The sequence below is a fragment of the Thermobia domestica genome, chromosome 18, assembly GCF_964235325.1.
Source record: "Thermobia domestica chromosome 18, izTheDome1.hap1.1, whole genome shotgun sequence".
Classification (NCBI taxonomy): domain Eukaryota; kingdom Metazoa; phylum Arthropoda; class Insecta; order Zygentoma; family Lepismatidae; genus Thermobia; species Thermobia domestica.
This window is the reverse complement of record NC_137471.1, coordinates 57,545,109-57,565,111: the sequence shown is the minus strand read 5'-3', so window position 1 is coordinate 57,565,111 and position 20,003 is coordinate 57,545,109. Positions and strand designations below refer to the sequence as shown.

Sequence of the window (20,003 nt, the reverse complement as noted above, 5' to 3'; positions counted from 1 at the left end):
AACATGCACTACTAGAAGATTGACCTAAAAACATGCAGAGATAGAACTGGCAGGGTAAAAACAATTCTCCACCAAGTAGGACACTAGCAGGGATAAAAAGAAAGAGTAAAAAGCCACATCTCCACCATATAAAGGGTGTGTGGGGGAGGAAATATGAAAGGAAACTCCACCTACACACAAGCCGTCAGAAGAACTAAAGTGGGGAATTTAGCTCAGTTCACAGGCACTGGATTCGGACGGCTGTCCTTTAAAGTAAAAGATCATTGGGATATTAGAGTTAATAACGAAGAAATTCTATGAAAGAAGAGAGACAGGGTTAGGGTTAGGTTTATCGGTTAGGGAAGGTGTACCTTCATGACGTCCGGGAGTCCGTTGGTCCCTCTCTGGTCTCCTGGTATCTTGCTATGGATCTGGTCCTGGACTATTGGCGGGATATCGCGGGCATCCGCCAGTTCGTAGGAGAAGTCCGAGATTAGCTTCCACTCCGCACCGTTACTCCCGGCTTCAAATCTATATCGCTACTCCTCGAGACGGAAGTAACCGGGGCTATTTAAGGAGGGCCCCCAGGCTCGGTGACTATTCTGGTTGATATCGAAAGCGAGTCCCAGACGTCATAGGAGGTGTGGTTTTAGGTGTTGGGAGGAGACAGGAAGGTGTCTCTCGTAACTTTATTACAATAAATACATAACATTCATAAATTGCTGATGTAGCAAAACAACAACCAGTTGACTGTTGACAGTTCAGGACGCAAGCACTCTACACAGAAACTCCACAAAACACAAATAAAATTAATAGAAACCTGTCACCAACATTATTGTCTGCATAACTCAATGCATTATTAATAACAGTCTTTGTGAATCGAAGCAAAGACACATTGATTCCTTTACACTTGAAAGATATATTCAAACAATAAGTTTGGCTTATATGAAAATACAGTAGCAGTAAGACATAACATATATTGAATAAAATAAAGACCAATGCAGTACTGTGATATAAAATAATTGTTATACTAGAAGATGAAATGTTGCCAATTAACAAATGTTCGAAGATTACAATCATGATATTTTTCAAAGACTGCCAATGAGATTTATGCCTTGACCATTATTTAATATCTTATTTTTATTACTATTGCTAATTGAAATGCTCGTTCCTCGCACGGGGAGGATGCACCATACGCATTTCAATGAAAGTATAATGACAAAAATTTGTAATGCCACCCCTTCACCCTTTCCCTCATGTTCACAATGATTTGGACTTAAAGTCATTTCGAGTGTCACTGTCATCTCAGTGACTACAAAACTATGAACTACACACTAATATCGGGCGTTTTTGATTAATTTTACATGTCACTCTTTCCCACCCTCACCCTCATGCCGATGAAGGATGTCTTTGGACTTACACGGCATCACATGTGTCACTACTCATCTCTCCAACCGCGAAAACTAAGAATTGGACACTAATATAGGTCTTTTTTCGATTATTTTTATTCGAAAAAGGGCCGATTTCGATTATGTCATCCCGTTCGGACCCATCCTCACCCCCTTTCACTTCCAATGATGAAAATGAGATAAAAACCTAAGATAGACCAGGGTCAACTCAAATATCAAAATTGGTCCAGCGGTCTAGAAGTTCGTGGATAAACAACGGTACACTCATTTTTATTTATATATGTTTTTCTATGTTAGATTTTTATCGGTGAAATATAAGGAGCAACCAAATGAAATTCGAAGTAACCGGTAAAATGGCGGTATTCTTCGATCACAGTGAACCTATTTACGGAATACGTATAATGTGTTGGTCGATACTTGAACACTTTTCCTGTCCTAATCGCTGGTCTAGTGGTTAGCGCGCTTGTCTTTGGAGCACAAAATCCCAGTCCCGCATTTTAATGGTTTAAATCTTACTTTAAACTGTATATCTCGTTCTATATAGCCTCGGCTCTACGAAGGACGTAAATCTATCAATCAAATCAATTACCACAGGCTTACATCGCTGCGTCACGAAATCAAGGTCAAAATGTATATGGTCTTCTAACAGATGTCGTTAGTCTCTTCCACGATAATGACATATTCCATGTAATCAAAAGTATTTTATGGGAGGTTCTGACCTATTAAGCCTATAGCCCTGACTTGTTGTTCCATGTATTACGGGACTTGAAGAAGCAACTGAAGGGGATTCTTTTTTGTCAGAACCAGAAAGATCACTGATTCCACTACATAACCAGTTGGTTAGGCGTCCACCTGACAGCTGGACGGCCCTGGATCGATCCCCGGAGGGGGAGGAAAATTCTTGTTGTATCCTCGTTTCAATGTGGCTTTGCGACTCAACCAGCTTCTTTGAAATGAGTACCTGGGTCAGCCTCAGAAAGTAAAATGGACGAGTGCCTGGGGCTGGCCACATCACATCCTTAAGTTCCTTTACCTCACATAGTTCTTGGGCCTTCCTGACCTGTCCCGTAAGAGGGGCGACCTTTACGGTTACACATACTCACACAAATTCTTCAAAAGAGCGATCTTCCTTTAGTAATCATAATGCGAAATGTGTGTTAGCATTAATGGTGAGAATTCAAATACATTATTTTTTTATATTATTTTACCACATTTGTAAAGTTTCATTTTTCCGGACCTTGCAATTTCACATTTCGAACTTCGTGTTCGTGTTCTTTCATATATGACTGAATTTGGCGTGGAAGACCAGAGTTCGATTCCTGGTGGGAGTTCATGTGGTTTGGATCCTATGTTAAGCTGTAGGAATATAGCCTTACTGCTGAAAGTGACGCTAATCTCAAAATCAAATCAAACATATGACTAAAAAGAATTGAAAGAAGGGAAATTGCTCAATTCACTGAAAAGCTACTGGCAAAGAAATTCGATCACAGAAAAGGTGGCTCAGTGGTAGAGCTTTCACCTCTGGTCTATGGGGATCCTTGGTTCGATCCCAGCTCGCGCCAAGTGAGCTTTGTGGTGGACAAACACTATGTGCATGGGTTTTCTCGGGGTCCTCCCGTTTCCTCCCACTTTCTTCATTTCACCATTTTATTCATTTCTCATCATCACCGTCTCCTTTAGCCTAACCGACATAACCAAGAGACGTAAAACTTAAAGATTTCATTTAATTTCATTTGCGATTACAGAAAAACTTCTTTTATGAGTAAGCGTACAAATATTCTATGAATAAAACCATTAAAAAAGCCTTTTGTAATAACCAGTGTCTAAATAATATAAAAAATACGTTTTCGCAAAGTTGACAATTACATGCATTCAGACTTTTTTTTACAAAGCTTCTTTTACCTTAATAAACGATCAATATAGTACACAAATCAACTAAATATTATCTTACCAGAAGGAAATGAGCTTCTTGCTAATTCAATTGCTCTGTTGTAAGCTTTTCCCTTTTTGTAGCAATCTAAGGCTTTATCTGTATTGTCCACTTTTTCATAAAGTTCTCCGGCTTGCTCGTAGAATTCCCCTTTCAACAGCGCAGACGCAACTTTAGCTACAAGATCATGATTCTCAAGCATGTGAGGCGTATTTTGAATCAATCTGCAATAGAAATAAGGGAAGTGAAAATATATTAAAATCTGTCTAAGTTTTACAACTAAGTTTCACAGATATACGGCTCATTAATAAACTGATGATCAAGTTAGTGGAATAATCAATTTTACATTTCATTGTGCTCTATGTTAAATGAAAATCCAGCGTATCTAATTTAGTAGGTTGTTCGAACGGAACGTCAGGGCACGTAAGAATGACACGGGGAACATGCACATTGTAAAATGAGGGAACCTAGAACACCTCGAGTAAGTTTCGCAACAATACTATATTGTGAGTATGGTAAGAATGTAAGGAAACAGCCTGCTGAACTGGCAACATTGGTTTTTATTTAACATAGGGCGCCTTACCAGTGTGAAGTTCAAACGGCTGGTGCAATTGGCAAAGTTAGATTGAAAGCCACTTATTTCCAAGAACTTTTCTCTCTCTTCATTTTTTGTATATTTACTCACAACAGATGCGGTTTATGTTCCTAGATTTTGTATACACCCTTTATATAGTATAATGATGCGCTTCTTAATGAAAAACACCATACTGAAGTTCAGAGCAAAAATGATCAAACATATAAAATTAAAAACTAACAAAAACCTGAAGAAAAGAATTGCTAACATTAATATGTTTGTTCAGAAGAATAATGCAAATATGAATAGACTAATCTACGTTATTCCAAGTAGAGAATCTTAGGAACATATTCAATCAATATAACATTTAAAAGAAACACAAGCACAAAGAAGGCAATTTTTCCATAAACAAAACATGTATATCAATACTTTTTATTTACTAATAATGTTTCTTCCGCTTTACTTTTTTCGTTAAATGCGGTGAATTTACTAATATGGTTTTCGTTAAATGCGGATTTAAATGATTTATATATATGACGTTATCTTTCGGGACCAAATTAATCTTTCGTTAAATGCAAAATCAGAAACTCAGCGTTATACTGTATTTTAAATAGTGTTTTCACTTACCTTGACGCTCGTGTAGGCAGTCCGGCTTTTAAATACATATTCAGAGCTGACAGATGATCTCCTACCTTCTCTTTCAATTCTCCAGCTTTTTCCTCTTGTTTGGTTTCAGTTAACCATGCTACATAATTTTCTTTTAAAATTCCTACATCCGGGTGGCCTTTTGCTTCGGCTAGCATTAATGCTATAAAAGAAATACACAAGAAATATGAAAAATACTATTAGAAGGCATACTAAAATAGTAAAATATGTATTTAAAAAAAGTTCATAGTGAGAATAAAAGTATTAGTAGACTTGGACTTCTTTACGTTAATAATAATCTTAATAATACATAATAAACATCTCACAAGTAACATTTCGCTCTTCTGAATCCGGAATGGCGGAATGCGACACATATCCTGGAAAAGCCAGTTCTAATTAACAACCTCCTCACGTCGTGCCTAAATTGAATGGGGATGACGTTATCATTGACGATTGGAGATTGCTACTACTCACTATCTGAAATGAGTAGGTTGAAGTGGAAGCAGAGAAAAACCACACAAATTGAGCTTTCATTTAAATAAATGTATTATTCAATAATATCAAGTGTGTGTGTATGTTCATGTATGATTGAGTATAACTAGTCAGATCACATATCGACAGCATCTAGAAATTCTGTCACGAATAATTCGTACATAGCTGAGATACACATACCTTAACTTCTGATGAATGCCTGGACTGGATGACAATACTTTTACGATGCAAGCTCTCTTAACGCAGATAGTCGGCGTTCTGTGGAATCCGACTATAAACCAACCATACTCCAAGTTTATGGTTGAAGATGTAGAATAATAGATCTCCCTTGATCTATTCAGGTAGACTGAACTTGCAGCTCACTGCTCAGCTGCCAAAGGCTCTCCAGTGGTTCTCTCTAACGATCCTCCACTTCTGCTCACTTCTGCACTTCTCCTCCCAATCCTCTCCAACGAAAGGTTTTTGTTCTCCTTTCCAGACACTCTGGAATTCACTTCGTTGATCTTTCTGTCTATCTCAGCTATTGGTGAAACATTGGTTTCAACCCGAATTACATCGTGACCAAATTCCCAGACCAACAATTTTCTGCAAGTCTGACAGTTATGCCACAGTCAAAGTGTGTCAATGTTGCATACATCATTTCACATTGATGACATTTCATTATTTTGTACACAACATTACAAATCACAACAAACACAGAAAGTGACGACTTAGCGTCTAGCCATAACATTCAGTAATTACATTTAACACATTTACAAATTATTGACGTAAGTCAACAGATAAACAAACGCACGTGTTTGTACAACATGACAATATTTCATTATTGCTATAATTCAGTCTTTTAATTTAACTTTGAATAAATGTGATTTTCCATCACCCAAAATAACATGACCAAAACCATATACCTCTACATAATTAAGAAGCATCTGGATTCCCAGCGTCAGTCAGCAGTGGGTTCGGAAGTAATGAGCCTGTAAAGTTAACACAGGAATCATGTAATGGACCAAATATGAGGAGCATGTACCGAATATTGTGTCGGTTATGTCAGTAGTAGTGGAGTGCAAATGTTATGAAAGCTCGTGTAAAGTGCATGTGAAGTGCAAAACTACTTTTGGACAGGATAAACTTATTCTTCCGAAAGAATGATTATGGACAACGTTAATAGTACTATCTGAAGAAACTATTGTAAAAGTTTAAAGCACTGGCAGGTCTGCCTTTATACTGCATAAACAGTAAAACTTTAAGGCACTAAAGGTTTGACTTAATGCTTGTATAAATACCTAGTTTGTTCATAAACACGACTAAATGCAAGTGCATTAAATAACTTATATACGGTATTTCTCATGTCTAATGTTATATGTTGGTGTTGGTATATAGGTGAACGAAAATAGGTTCTTCCTTTTCAAGACGTTTCATAAGAAAATTACAGATCTTTTCAATCTTTAGTTCATTTCTTTAGAATGGAAAGCAGTTAAATACTTGTGACTAGTTATTTTTACATAAATTATCAGGAAAATATTATTTTGTTTTTAAGTAAATCCAATAAGGTGTTTCATTGTGTAATGAGATTTGTCAGTTCTTATGTATACAGTATGTGTGTGTGTGTGTGTGTGTGTTTGATCCACTGAAGTGTTTCTTATTTCGTCTTAGTTGAAATCAATCACTTTTAAAGGAGTGTAAAATAATATGAACAAGCATTAAATTAAACAGATCAAATGCAATATACAATGTTTTACTAATTAGAAAGTATTGTGAGAAAACATACCGTATAGGGGAAGGGGTTATAACTTCAGCGAAGTATTTAAAAATAAAAATCTCTGAACAAAGCAAGTTTTAATTTAAAAAATAATAATTGTGTAACAGTTTCGTCAACTAACTAAACCTCTTTGCTTGCTCGGATTGCAGAAACTGCACGAGGCTGTATAAATGTCATTTCGTGGGTGATCGGTGGAAGTTTGTTGTTGCCAGCATATACGGACAAGTCGGGAATCAAGTTGAACTGTACCAAGACAAGGCATCCAGCCACACGGTGGAAACGCCGCTGGGATTCTATCGCCGTATGGAATAGGAAACTCGAATTGCGGCAGTTTCCATCTCTGTTATTCCTGTCAAGAGTCCAGATGTCAGCCCAATGGACTATTGAGTTTTCGAACTCCTCAAGCGGCGCCTGTCCCCTCATCGAGTCCGCACCGTCTCCGACTTGTGGAAAGCCTATAAAGTGGAGTGAGATGCAATGCTAATGGTTATAGCTGCAACACAATCTCCTGCAATGGAAACTTCGATGTTGGGCAATAGTCCGTAGAGGTGGACTACAGATCGAACACAACCGGTAGTGGAAACACAGCATTTACTAGGAAGAGGCACATTCAAATTCGACTCAATATAACTGAATCAACCTCTGTATATATACACAGGGTGGTAGGTAACTCCACCGAAAAACTTTGGGAGGCGGTTCCTTATATGAGATGAAAGAAAAAAGATCTAATAAACATGGGTCGAAAAACGTCTCTTTTAAGAGTTATGAAGTACCGAAAATTCGAAATATCACGTTTCAAAACGCCCTGGCTTAGAAACTATAGGGCCTATCCCAAGCGGTTTAAGGAATTACACAGAAACTGGTATACGCTCTATCTAAATATTCATGTTTCAGAATTCACCGGTACCAGCGAAACGCACACACCATTAGTACTTAAAGGAGTATCCCTATACTTCAACTTCCTTTTTTTACAGTTCCTTTCACCAATAACGGAGGATGGTAAAACATGGATATTTAGATAGAGCACATACTAGTTCCTGTGTAATTCCTTAAGCTGTTTGGGATAGGTTCTATAGTTTCTAAGTTAGGAAGTTTTGAAAAGTGACTTTTCGAATTTTCAATGGATCATAACTCTGAACGGAGACGTTTTTCGGCCTCTGTTTATTAGAACTTTTTTCTTTCATTTCGTATAAGCAATCTCCTCCCAAAGTTTTTCGGTGGAGTTACCTACCGCCCTGTATATATATATATAAGGCGGATCAAAAAGTAAGGTAATAAGTGCCCTAAAAATGAACCACTATATGCTAATAACTCTGTTTCTGTGTGCGGGGCCGCGGTGGGTCAGTGGTAGAGCGTTCACCTCTGATGCTTGGGGTCCCGGGTTCGATCACAGTTCCCGCCAAGTGAACTTTGTAGTGGACAAACACCGTGTGCGTGGGTTTCCTCGGGGTTCTCCCGTTTCCTCCCACTTTCTTCATTCCACCATTTCATTCATTACTCATCATCACCGTCTCCTTTAGCCTAACCGGCATAACCGTGGGACGTAAAACTCAAAGATTTCTGTTTCTGTGTGTTGTAGGTATTGATGGGTAGTATGCTTGGTGACCGCTAGAGAGCAGCACGGTGACGCAGTTGCAGATAATCGCAGTTCCAAGATGGCAGGGCTGCTGGAAACATGGTCAATTCTTCAAGTGCGAAGTGTGATTAGGTTTCTGCATCCGAAGAGGAAGAAACCAGCAGAGATCCATCAGGAACTTGTGGAGGTGTATGGCAACAACGTGTTATCGAGGAAGGGAGTTAGTGTAGGGAATTTGATATGGGAAAACTGACATCACTGATAAGAATCGAAGTGGCAGACCGTCAACGTCTGTTAGCGACCAGAATATTTGTCAGGTGGAGGGGATGATTAGGGAGGATAGGCGAATCACATTGTCACACATTGCAGAGGTACGGAACATTTCGTAGGTTTCCGTTCACAGTATTGTTCACAACACGCTTGGCTATCACAAAGTGTGTGTACATTGGGTACCACCGAATCTCACAGAAACAGACGAATGGGCATTAGTCTGAACTAGTGCTGTTGAATTTTTGTGACATTTGCGGTTTTCGGTTTTTGAGAAAACCGATTTTCTGAAAACCGAAAACCGCAAATGCGGTTTTCAAAACCGAAACCGCAGGTGCGGTTTTCAAAACCGAAACCGCAGATGCGGTTTTCAAAACCGAAACCGCAAATGCGGTTTTCAAAACCGAAACAGCAAATGCGGTTTTCAAAACCGAAACCGCAAAAGCGGTTTTCAAAACCGAAACCGCAGATGCGGTTTTCAAAACCGAAACCGCAGATGCGGTTTTCAAAACCGAAACCGCAAATGCGGTTTTCCAAACTGAAACCGAAAAAGCTCTTTTCGAAAGCGAAAGCCACCCGAAACCGTGTTTGCTTTTTTATAAGGGATTGTCGTTTACAAAGCAGAAACAATGTTTGCTGTTTTTAATTACACCTTTTAACAATTGTGAAAGCATCTATCGATCGAGACAAATGTATTGATTTATATGTGTGTTTTAACTTTTTTTATTTGCTCCAAGACTATTATGGTAATATGTGTAGCACAGTGCAAAAGGGATAATTCGATGGTTGTACAAGTCACAGCTAAATTAGGGTGACAAATACTGACGTTCGATCCTTAGCTTTTTTTTTTTTTTTTTTTTAGTTATTTCTTTGACGACACTTTCAATGTACCTTTCGGTTGCAGGGAAGCAAACCCGGTGGACCCCACCTGATTTTCATATCAATTATCTGAACGAATTTTGACATTCCGATTTCCCGATCTCGAGATACTAGAACTTATACAGTAGTTTTATGTAATATGTATAAAAGTAACGAAGAAAGTTCTGTCGCTTTTTGACCTATCACTTAGAGCATAGATATGTCACCAAAGACGAACCTGGAAGATCAAAAATAGTACCCATCAGTATCAATGACCTTCTGCCAACGTTCGGGATGGGCATGGAATCCTTCGCGGTAGAACTTGGTTTGCCGTGAAGCGAAGAAGGTATCAAGTGCATTTAGCACCTCTACTACGGAGTTGAACTGGAGTCCTCTAAAGTGAGTGTCCAAGGAAAGGAACAGGTGATAACCGGACGGTATAATGTCCGGACAGTATGGAGGATGCAATAGTGTTTCCCATTCAAGGTGTAGGATAGTGTTCCGGCTCATTCTAGCTATGTGGGGCATAGCGTTGTCCCGTAATGGGGGAACCCCTTAGCGATTGAGAAGTGTTGGCTCCAGGGTTTTGAGTTTTTCTTGAACACGGCTCAACTGCTGACAGAAGACAGTTGCATTGATGTTCTTCTCTGACCGCCCGGTAGCAGTTCCCGATGCACGATGTCGTGAGCAGTCCACCAAACACACAGGAGGACTTTCTGGCCCGGAAACAAATCATCTGGGACACATAGACCCAACTTGTACTGCTTCCCAAATTGATGGAGTTGAGTTGATTTTGAGTTTAACGTCCCGTTCAGCAGCGAGGCTATATGAGACGTGGACCTACTGATTAACGTGGAATCCGAACCACATGAGCTCCCGCCGGGAATCGAACCCGGGACTCCCACGCCAAAGGCGCGTACGCTAACCGCTTAGCCACGGAGGAGCTCCCAAATTGATGGAGGTGCTGGCGAATGGTTTCTCGACTAACATTGAATGTTAGCACCAGTTCCTCACATGTCTGTTCGGCTCAATTGCTACCTGAAGATCCTCATTTTGTACATGTGTTGGTCTTCCGGCACGTGTGGTGCGTCTTTCGTGAGTGTTTCGTCACCGTTCTTAAACTTGCTAAACCACCCTTGCACTGTCTGCGTAATCACGACACCCTCACCAAAGCCCTGAGGTATCTTCCGCCCCGCTACAGTGGCGTTTGATCCAAGTTGGAACTCGTATAGCATACACGCCCCTATGACGCTCTGTGGAGGTTCCATATTCACTCCGTCCTTACATACGTTTACGTTGTAACTGAACTTCCACAACCAGGTAGAATGTCGGATATACCCACACCAACAACTGACCTTCGCCTTATCTCCATACGCATTAAACTCACGGTATGAGGGTCAATTTTACACAGAATTCCACAAAAAGCGACAGAACTTTCTTGGTTACCTTTATATATCTCTCAGGACATAATATGTTTCGTATAGAGAATATTGTGTTTTTTTCATATAACGTCTATATTAAACTTTAAGTTTTAATATCTCGAGTTCCGGAGGTCGGAATGTCAAAACGCTTTCAGATTCGTGTTCCTCGTGATCTAGTTTACAAAATATATAAAAATCAGGGAAGGTCCAATTTGCTTCCCTGCATCCTACTTTTCAAACGAAACAGTTTTCCAGAGTGTACATTTTGCTTCAAACTGAGTTCTGCCCTGGCTAAGAAACGTAAATTCGCTTCTATAAGAGTCTTTAAAGTTACACTTGAAATTGTCGTTCGGCATTCTTGTAGCTTGTGAAGGTATGAATAATTCAAGTATGTTTGTTACAACATCTACAAACGAATACTCATTCGTATAGAACCTCCAATACATTACATAGAAAACACATGAACTATACAAAGAAAACCATTGTGCATTAGAGCAGATCTCTTATTAGCAAATGATTCTGCACACGCGCACTGCTCAGATAGCCCAGAGCTTGAGCCTGAGCGCGAGTCCAAATTTAACTCAATCGCGATTGAGATTGTCAAAGGTGTAGCGGTTTACGTTGAATATACCATACCAACACTTTATCAACTAAGTCCTCTTAGATTTTTCTCCAATCCCAAAAAGCGGGTGGTTTTTCGTGATTAAGATATGTTTAAGCGGGGGACGAATATATAACCTGAAAATCGGGTGGTACCCGCTAAAATAGGGTAATAAGCCAACACTCAATAGAAATAAGGTATATCCCTATTTAAGATCACTAAACATGCAACTCATGAAATTCAATTTGAAATATCATCCACTTAGACTGACATCTTTTATATTATTATTACTCTTTCCCCATATTTTTAAAAATAGTACTGCCACTCTTTCTTTTGTTAACAAAAAGGCACCACCTCCCTTTCTTAATATAAAGAAAGAGAAAAGAAAGAAAGAAAATCTCTATCGCAATACACAATTTTATTGTTGATTTGTTGCTCAACCGATAAATGTGAATGTTGTGGTTTTGCATGTGTCGACTGGCTTCTTATCGCAAGTCCCAGACACCTGCAATAGTTTATACTAGACGGAAACACCGATCATATTTTATTCTGTATCTTTTTACTTCCCAATAACGATAGCCGTGCCTCTTTGAGAAATTGCAACTTTTTTTTTTTCTGCCAATTGTAAAAGTATAGAATTTCCCTACACTTTAGGACATTTTAAGAAAAAATACCTTCTTTTCCTTCTGCAAATTTTGATCATTTTTCCCTAAGCCGCCGAGGTAAATTTCCCTCCATCTGGCAACTGAGAGCCGGTGTGGGGAAAGATTCTTTGCTGTTTTCTCGTCGTTACTTGATATTAGTGCTGTAGAATTTTTGACATTTGCGGTTTTCAAAACCGAAACCGCAAAAGCGATTTTCAAAACCGAAACCGCAAACGCGGTTTTCAAAACCGAAACCGCAAAAGTGGTTTTCAAAACCGAAACCGCAAAAGCGGTTTTCGAAACCGAAACCGCAAATGCGGTTTTGAAAACCGAAACCGCAAATGCGGTTTTCAAAACCGAATCCGCAAAAGCGGTTTTCGAAACCGAAACCGCAAAAGCGGTTTTCAAAACCGAAACCGCAAAAGCGGTTTTCAAAACCGACATTTCGGTTTTATGAAATTTCACTTTTTTCAAAAACCGGTTTTCGGTTTTTTCAAAAACCGATTTCGACAGCACTAGTCTGAACCACCTGACCCGTTATCAACAAGAAGGGTCTTCAGTTTTGTATCGCATCATTACGGGTGATGAGACACCTGTGCCATTGTAGACACCTGAATAGAAACGTTCCTTCATGATGTGGAAACATCCTTCATCGCCCCCACCCAAAGTGTCTAAAACAGTAACATGTGCAAGGAAAACAATGGCCACTGACTTTTGGCACCACCTTGGTGTGATTCACCTAGAATTCCTTGCACCGAGTACCACGATCACTGCTCGGACCTACTACCAGACGTTGGACACTGAAAGAGGCCATACGTCGAAAAAGACCTGGGGCACTAATGGAGGGTGTCTTGTCGTTACACGACAATGCTCGACCGCACACAGCCCATCTCACCCGTGACCATGTCATGCATTTCAACTTGGAAGGTTTGGAACACCCTGCATACAGCCCGGACCTTGCACTCAGCGATTTCCATCTCTTCGGACCAATGAAGAAGCATCTTCAAGGACAACGCTTCAACACAGTGCAAGAGGCACAGGATGCAGTTAAAACCTGGTTGAACAGCCTTGACACAGATTTCTTCCACATAGTGGCATTGCATTGGTCACCTGCTGGAACAAGTGTTTAGACAAATATGGCGACTATGTGGAATGTTAGTTTGGAGTGTCATGTATATCCTGTAACAGTATAGGCAACCAAGACATAAAGATTTCTGAAAAAAAAAAAAAACAGTTACCTTACTTTTTGATTCTATCTTGTATATATATATATATATATATAAACGTGTGACATAAATTCAACTTGAACCTACTGTAACTAGACCTCAAATAATCTGGTTTGATTTGTGTAGAGGTATCTTGAAACCAATTAATTGTTTATGTAAGGTATTCCGTAATTTTTTCTATGAATAATGAAACACAAGAGTTACCTTCATCCCATTTATGTAGCTTCTGATACATTTGCAGTGCCTTGTCCAATTGATTTTGTTCTAAGTAAATTGCCTCGGCTGTTTTCAATTGTTTGTTCAGTATAGCCAATCTTGCATACACATCTGGACAGTCCATTCCATTACCACCTAAAGAAAAGTAAATAAAAGATATAATGTACATACAAATTAAATTCCATCGATAATACGAAGAGGATAAGGTACGGGTGAAATAATAACTTCATTTGTTTGATTATATCTCTTCACTTGTTGTAGATTGTAGTAAGTCACGTAGTGTCTGGAAAATGATATTAAATAAATCTGCACTGAAGTCTATTCAAAAGGAAATAATCCACGAGCTTCTTCTCCGAACTCTCCACATCAGTTAAGGTTGATAATTATGACTACGATTATTATTATTATTATTATTATTATTATTATTATTATTATTATTATTATTATTAATAATAATAATAATAATAATAATAATAATAATAATAATAATAATAATAATAATAATAATAATAAACTACTACTACTACTACTACTAGTAGTAGTAGTAGTAGTAGTAGTAGTAGTAGTAGTAGTAGTAGTAGTAGTAGTAGTAGTAGTAGTAGTAGTAGTAGTTGTTGTTGTTGTTGTTGTTGTTGTTGTTGTTTCACACAATCCTTCGGTCCTATGTACACTATATTCAACCCAGTAAATGAATCCGATGTGAGAAAGGCGGTACAGAGCATAAAATCTAACTCAGCTGGCCTTGATGCAATAAGCACTAACATGATCAAATTAGCGTTGCCATTCATAATATCACCTCTAACAAAAATAATTAATTATTCACTAGTTAACGGCTGCTTTCCTACTGCCTGGAAAACAGCAAAAGTGGTGCCGCTACCAAAGAAACCCCGCGTAACTTCCTTAAACGAGCTACGTCCAATTAGTATCTTACCAATAATGTCAAAGGTTGTAGAGAAATTAGTAAACCAGCAATTATACGACTATGTAAATCATAATAATATTATCCCTATTATTCAATCCGGTTTTCGTAAGCATCATAGTACTGTCAGTGCGATGCTCGAGGTAACAGATGGGATATTAAACGCAGTTGATAACTCTCAAGTTGCAATCATAGTCCTCTTAGACCTAACCAAGGCCTTCGATCTAGTTAGTCATAACCTGTTGTTGGCTAAACTAAGGTATTATAAATTCTCTGATACCGTTATAAACTGGATTGAAAGCTACTTACTAGGCAGGAAGCAACAAGTATATCTTAGGACAGCTCAAAATCCCTTATCTTCGTCACTCGTTATAAACAAAGGAGTACCTCAAGGATCAATCTTGGGTCCCCTTTTATTTTCTATTTACATTGCTGACCTCATAGATTCTATTAAATACTCTACTGTGCATTGCTACGCCGATGACACAACTTTGCATCATGTCATCACTACAAAATATTGAACAAACTGTAGAACTTGTTAATAGAGATTTGACCTCTATATCTGAATGGTGTACCGATAACGGTCTTGTCATCAACCCCAGTAAGTGTACATTTACGATTATAGGAGCCTCACAACAGTTGAGTAAAATCAAGGCAGCGGATCTAAAAACAAAAATTATGGACACTTATATTTCTTACTCTACCCATGTGAAAAGCTTATGACTCATATTGGATAAGGAACTAAACTATAATGATCATATATCTACTCAAGTGTAATAAAGCTATTACTTTATTACGTCCACTTTACAAAGTCAAAGACTTTCTATCTCAGCCTATGAAATTATATCTCATACAAGTTCTTGTTTTACCGTTATTAGACTACTGTGACGCTGTATATGGACCATCTCTCTCCGTTTACAATTCTAAAACTATACAGAAAATACAGAACTCGTGCATTAGGTTTGCCTTTAACTTAAAGAAATCGGAACATATCCTACCAGTGCTAAATAGAAACGATATTTTAACAATGCCGAGAAGAAGATACCTACGCTATAGTTGTCTGATATATATAAAATCCTTAAAACTCAATCCCCACAATATTTATATTGTAAATTCACAAAGCGGTCACAAATTCACTCTCACGTTACGCGTAACAGTAAGAAATTCAATGTACAAAGACTTAAACTGAAGATAGTGCAAGGATCATCTTCTAGAGCAGGTCCGAGAGTACGGAATGCGATACCAAAAGCTCTCACGGAAATAAAGTCATTTAATTCATTTCGAAATTCATTAAAATCACATTTGATGAAATCCCAGCGGCTGGCCTCTGGCACTTACGACATGTACAGTTTTAAGTAACAAAGCTAAATCCAACAATATCGATACTTTTTATTGCATATGTCACTTGTTTATTTTCTGATTTATTCTTTTACTTGTATTTTTTTTTTTTCTGTTCCTTTTGATGTGTAATGTTTAATATTGTATTCTTTTGACGAGGGTTAGGTGGTAGAGCAGCCATGGCTGAACCTCGCCCGCTTCAATAAAGACATTTTCATTTCATTTCATTATAATTAAAATCGTGCTTAACTGAAAGCTCTAATTGTTTATTTGTCCTGATAATAAACAGCAAAGCACGTTCATGTTTAGTATAATCATCATATATTTTCAAATAATTAAATCGAAACAAGACAGTTCAAGTTGCAATTACATTATCACAATATACAAGTAGAAACACAAATATTAGTGCTCGAACCTAAACATGGTTACGCCCTTGTCCTATTTTGAAATAATTAAATTGAAACAATTCCGTTTCTAAGTTGCAACAAAATAGTTGTAATAGTTTTAAATCTGCAATTGCCTGTACGCAAGTGGCATTTATTGGCGTCAGGCAGGCAGGTAGTGGAGTAGTGACACCTATTATGACTGTATACTACTAGGAATTAGTGTTTCTCTATTATAAAATTATTATTATTATTATTTTATAAACTTTATTTCGCACTAATATCATTCAATCGCAAACAACGAAGAACTGTTATAACTTTAAATTAAGTACTTTAACAAAAGAAACTGTGTTTGTGGTTCATTTGTTTCTATCAACATTAAAATAATGTTAGCAGAAAATGATCTGTCCGACTTCTTTTTATAGAAATTAAAACCAAATTACCATAATTCGCTGCGTATTCTTCAGCTATTTCTATTGTTTCTTTCAAGTAGTGGGTTTTTGCTATGTCTCCAAGCGCTCCAAAACATCTTTCTGCAACTCTAAGGTGCTTTTGTTCCAGGGAAAGATTAGCCAAAGTGCGCCACATAGCTTCTGCTTCTGGAGTGTCACCAATACTTTCCAAATACGTAATTGCTCGAACAAAATCTCCATCGTCAATTGCAGTGCCAAATTGTATTAAGCCATCATCAAGTTCTATGCCAATTTGATGATGGCCTTCCTGAACTACCACCTTAAAGAAAAAAAAGAACAATCACTATTATATATTAAAAAAAAACGGAAAACTTGGACAAATAAAAAATTATGCAAGTTAATAAAATATCTATGGAAATAAAACATATAATATTAAAATTTCTCTGCAAAATAAAATAAGATTCTTGTTCTTGTTACCAATACCCGTTTTTTGAAATGGTTTTCGTCGATAATTAGTCAGAAAATGGTGTCAGAATTAGTACTGTCCATGACATCACAGCATGGCTGGAGTTTACTTTCTTGTTTGTTCTCCAACTGTAATAATACCAGTTTATACGGTGTGATCAACTGAAACTGGTTTGAAAACAGTATCCATGATCAAAAAAATGAAATGAAATCTTTGAGTTTTACGTCCCACGGTTATGCCAGTTAGGCTAAAGGAGACGGTGATGATGAGTAATGAATGAAATGGTGGAATGAAGAAAGTGGGAGGAAACGGGAGAACCCCGAGAAAACCCACGCACACGGTGTTTGTCCACCACAAAGTTCACTTGGTGGGGGCTGGGATCGAACCCGGGACCCCTAGCACCAGAGGTGAACGCTCTACCACTGAGCCACCGCGGCCGCATAGTATCCATGATCAGTGTATCACAATATTTATACTTCAAAAGAAGTCAACCATATTTTTCAAATATTTGATCCATCGTGTGACCAATCTAGGAATGCCGTCCATTGATGGACGGCAGTCTGCACCTCGTCATCTGGCAATACCGTAACCCATGTTGAACTGTCCGCTATGGATTGAATGTCAGGCGTCAATTCGCACGAATAATTTCAGACACCTCTGCACAATTGTCTTTAGTGGTACCAACATGAGCTTGATCAGGACGGGAATAATCACTTGTTCCTGCACGTCTTTCACGAAACATGCTTGACCAATTGACCATTGTTGTTTTTGATACGCATGTTTGCCATAAATGTCCTGCATCCGACGAAACGACCTCAGTTGGTTGACATCCTTCGGCAGTGAGGAACTATATGGCAGAACGTTGATTTTGTTTAGACGATTTGTGAATACGATTTCTTTCAACAGTCATCCCACAACGACAAAAAACATGGAACCATTTTTCTACTGTACTTGAACATGGACATATACCATGATATATCATTACATCTACATTCCTTTCATCACACCATATTGTAGTTAAAGTCAATAAACGCGTTTCAGTTTGATCAACCTTCACATTTGTGTAAAATACATGCACTGTACACGCAGAAAATTTGCCCACAGAACAAAATAAGCAAATAACTTCTAAAACCACCATTTAGTATATTTTAACTAGATTATACAGAGGTGTCTGAAGTTGTCAGAGAGAAGAATTAAAACCCTTCTTATTACACGCACAAATAAAATAAAAAGTGAAGTTTATAAAACCAGATGTTTACGCACATATTCGGCCAGTATACTGCGACAACTGCTGCAAAACTTTTATACAAACACTGAACAAACACGTCACTTGAAAAAACATATTAATATATTAAACACGGTGGAAAACAAACACGTCACATATATTAATAAACACAGTGTTCCTCTTTTATGTTGTCTATTTTGCACACGGCGATACACGGATTACTATTTTTCACTTGTATGTCTAGTGAACATTGCCCCAGCCGACAATCTAAGTCAGAACCATGCACTTGGTACTCGGGAGCTACTACTGAAGAGCTATCTCCTTACATTATTCTTAATATAAAATACAAACACAATAAATACACTGGTACAGACATACCTCGGTTCTTCCATCTTCCTTAACCACATCAACGACATCTCCTTTTATCGGGTTCATGGTCACCCTCTCGGGAGTATCAATATTGTACCAAACACACAACGTATTCCTTGATTGTGCAACCACAACATCGCTACCTGGTATCCACTGAAATAAACAATGTTGAATTAATTTTATTTGGAATATACTTTGCACTATAGCCTGAACTTACAATTATACTTTCTGCTGTCAAAAATGAGTAAAAACACAACTTATTTGTTTCCCTATGCCTATTTTCTTAAACAGTAAACGCAATGGAAGAAACTGGCATAGTATCTGGACACAATGACGTTAAGGGTACAAAAATGTACCCAAACTGAACTGGAATCCCCAAATTACAAGCAAGAAAGATGAAATATATTATGTTCATTGAATCACGTAAGGTTTAAATCCAAATTTAGAACCCGCAACTTGGGGGAGGGGAAGGGGGAGATATTAAAAATGATCGAAAATGACTAATATCAATGACGGAACCATAGTTTTCGAAGACGCTGTGATGAACAATGACACTTCCGATGCCATTTAAATCCAAATTCAGCCACGCAACATGAGGGAGGAGGAGGGAGGAGAAAGAAATATAAAAATGATCAAGAATTACCGACATCAGAGAGCGCTTTAGTAAGAGTAAAAAGTGACTGACTAACGGAGCATATTACTGTTTTTTTTTTTTTTTTTTTTTTCTTAATTTAACCCAGCGAAGCAGGTAATTCATGCTAGTTAATTATAACATTTGGATGTGGTACTAAGAAATAAGACAAAATTATTATTACTATTAAGAATTCTACCTTTTGGCAGGTCTATCTTCCCCTTGTCTTACTACCCTTGAAACATTTCCAAACGTACTAATGTTTTTGTGATTATTTATTTATTTAAGGTTTCGGTTTGGAAATGTTTCTTCATGTTTCTCGATCTTCAGCTTCCTCTTTTAACTTCCAATATTTTCTTCTATGAAAAGAAATTAAATCTTTAAGTTTCACGTCCCACAGTTATGCCGGCTAGGCTAAAGGAGACAGTGATGATGAGAAATAAATAAAATGATGAAATGAAGAAAGTGGGAGGAAACGGGAGAACCTTGAGAAAACCCACGTACACGGTGTTTGTCCAGCACAAACTTTACTTAGCGTGAGCTGGGATCGAACCAAGGACCCCATGCACTAGAGTTGAAGGCTCTACCACTGAGCCACCGCGGCTCCTATTTTCTTTTATTTTTCAAATCATTGATCAGTTGTGTTCTTCTTCTTCTTCCTACTC

General features: G+C 38.0%; 1 protein-coding gene across 3 annotated transcripts in view; it reads right to left on the bottom strand.

The window, feature by feature from the left end:
- Positions 1-20,003, bottom strand: part of Oseg2 (intraflagellar transport protein Oseg2) — a 151,355-nt gene that overhangs the window by 91,532 nt on the left and 39,820 nt on the right. For all 3 annotated transcript variants that reach the window (XM_081746560.1, XM_081746559.1, XM_081746562.1), the window contains 5 exons: positions 18,717-18,860; positions 16,678-16,966; positions 13,583-13,729; positions 4,520-4,700; positions 3,340-3,542 (listed from right to left, as the gene is read on the bottom strand). In XM_081746560.1, the coding sequence (XP_081602686.1) occupies positions 3,340-3,542; positions 4,520-4,700; positions 13,583-13,729; positions 16,678-16,966; positions 18,717-18,860 (964 nt within the window). The remainder of the gene's footprint in view (positions 1-3,339; positions 3,543-4,519; positions 4,701-13,582; positions 13,730-16,677; positions 16,967-18,716; positions 18,861-20,003) is intronic.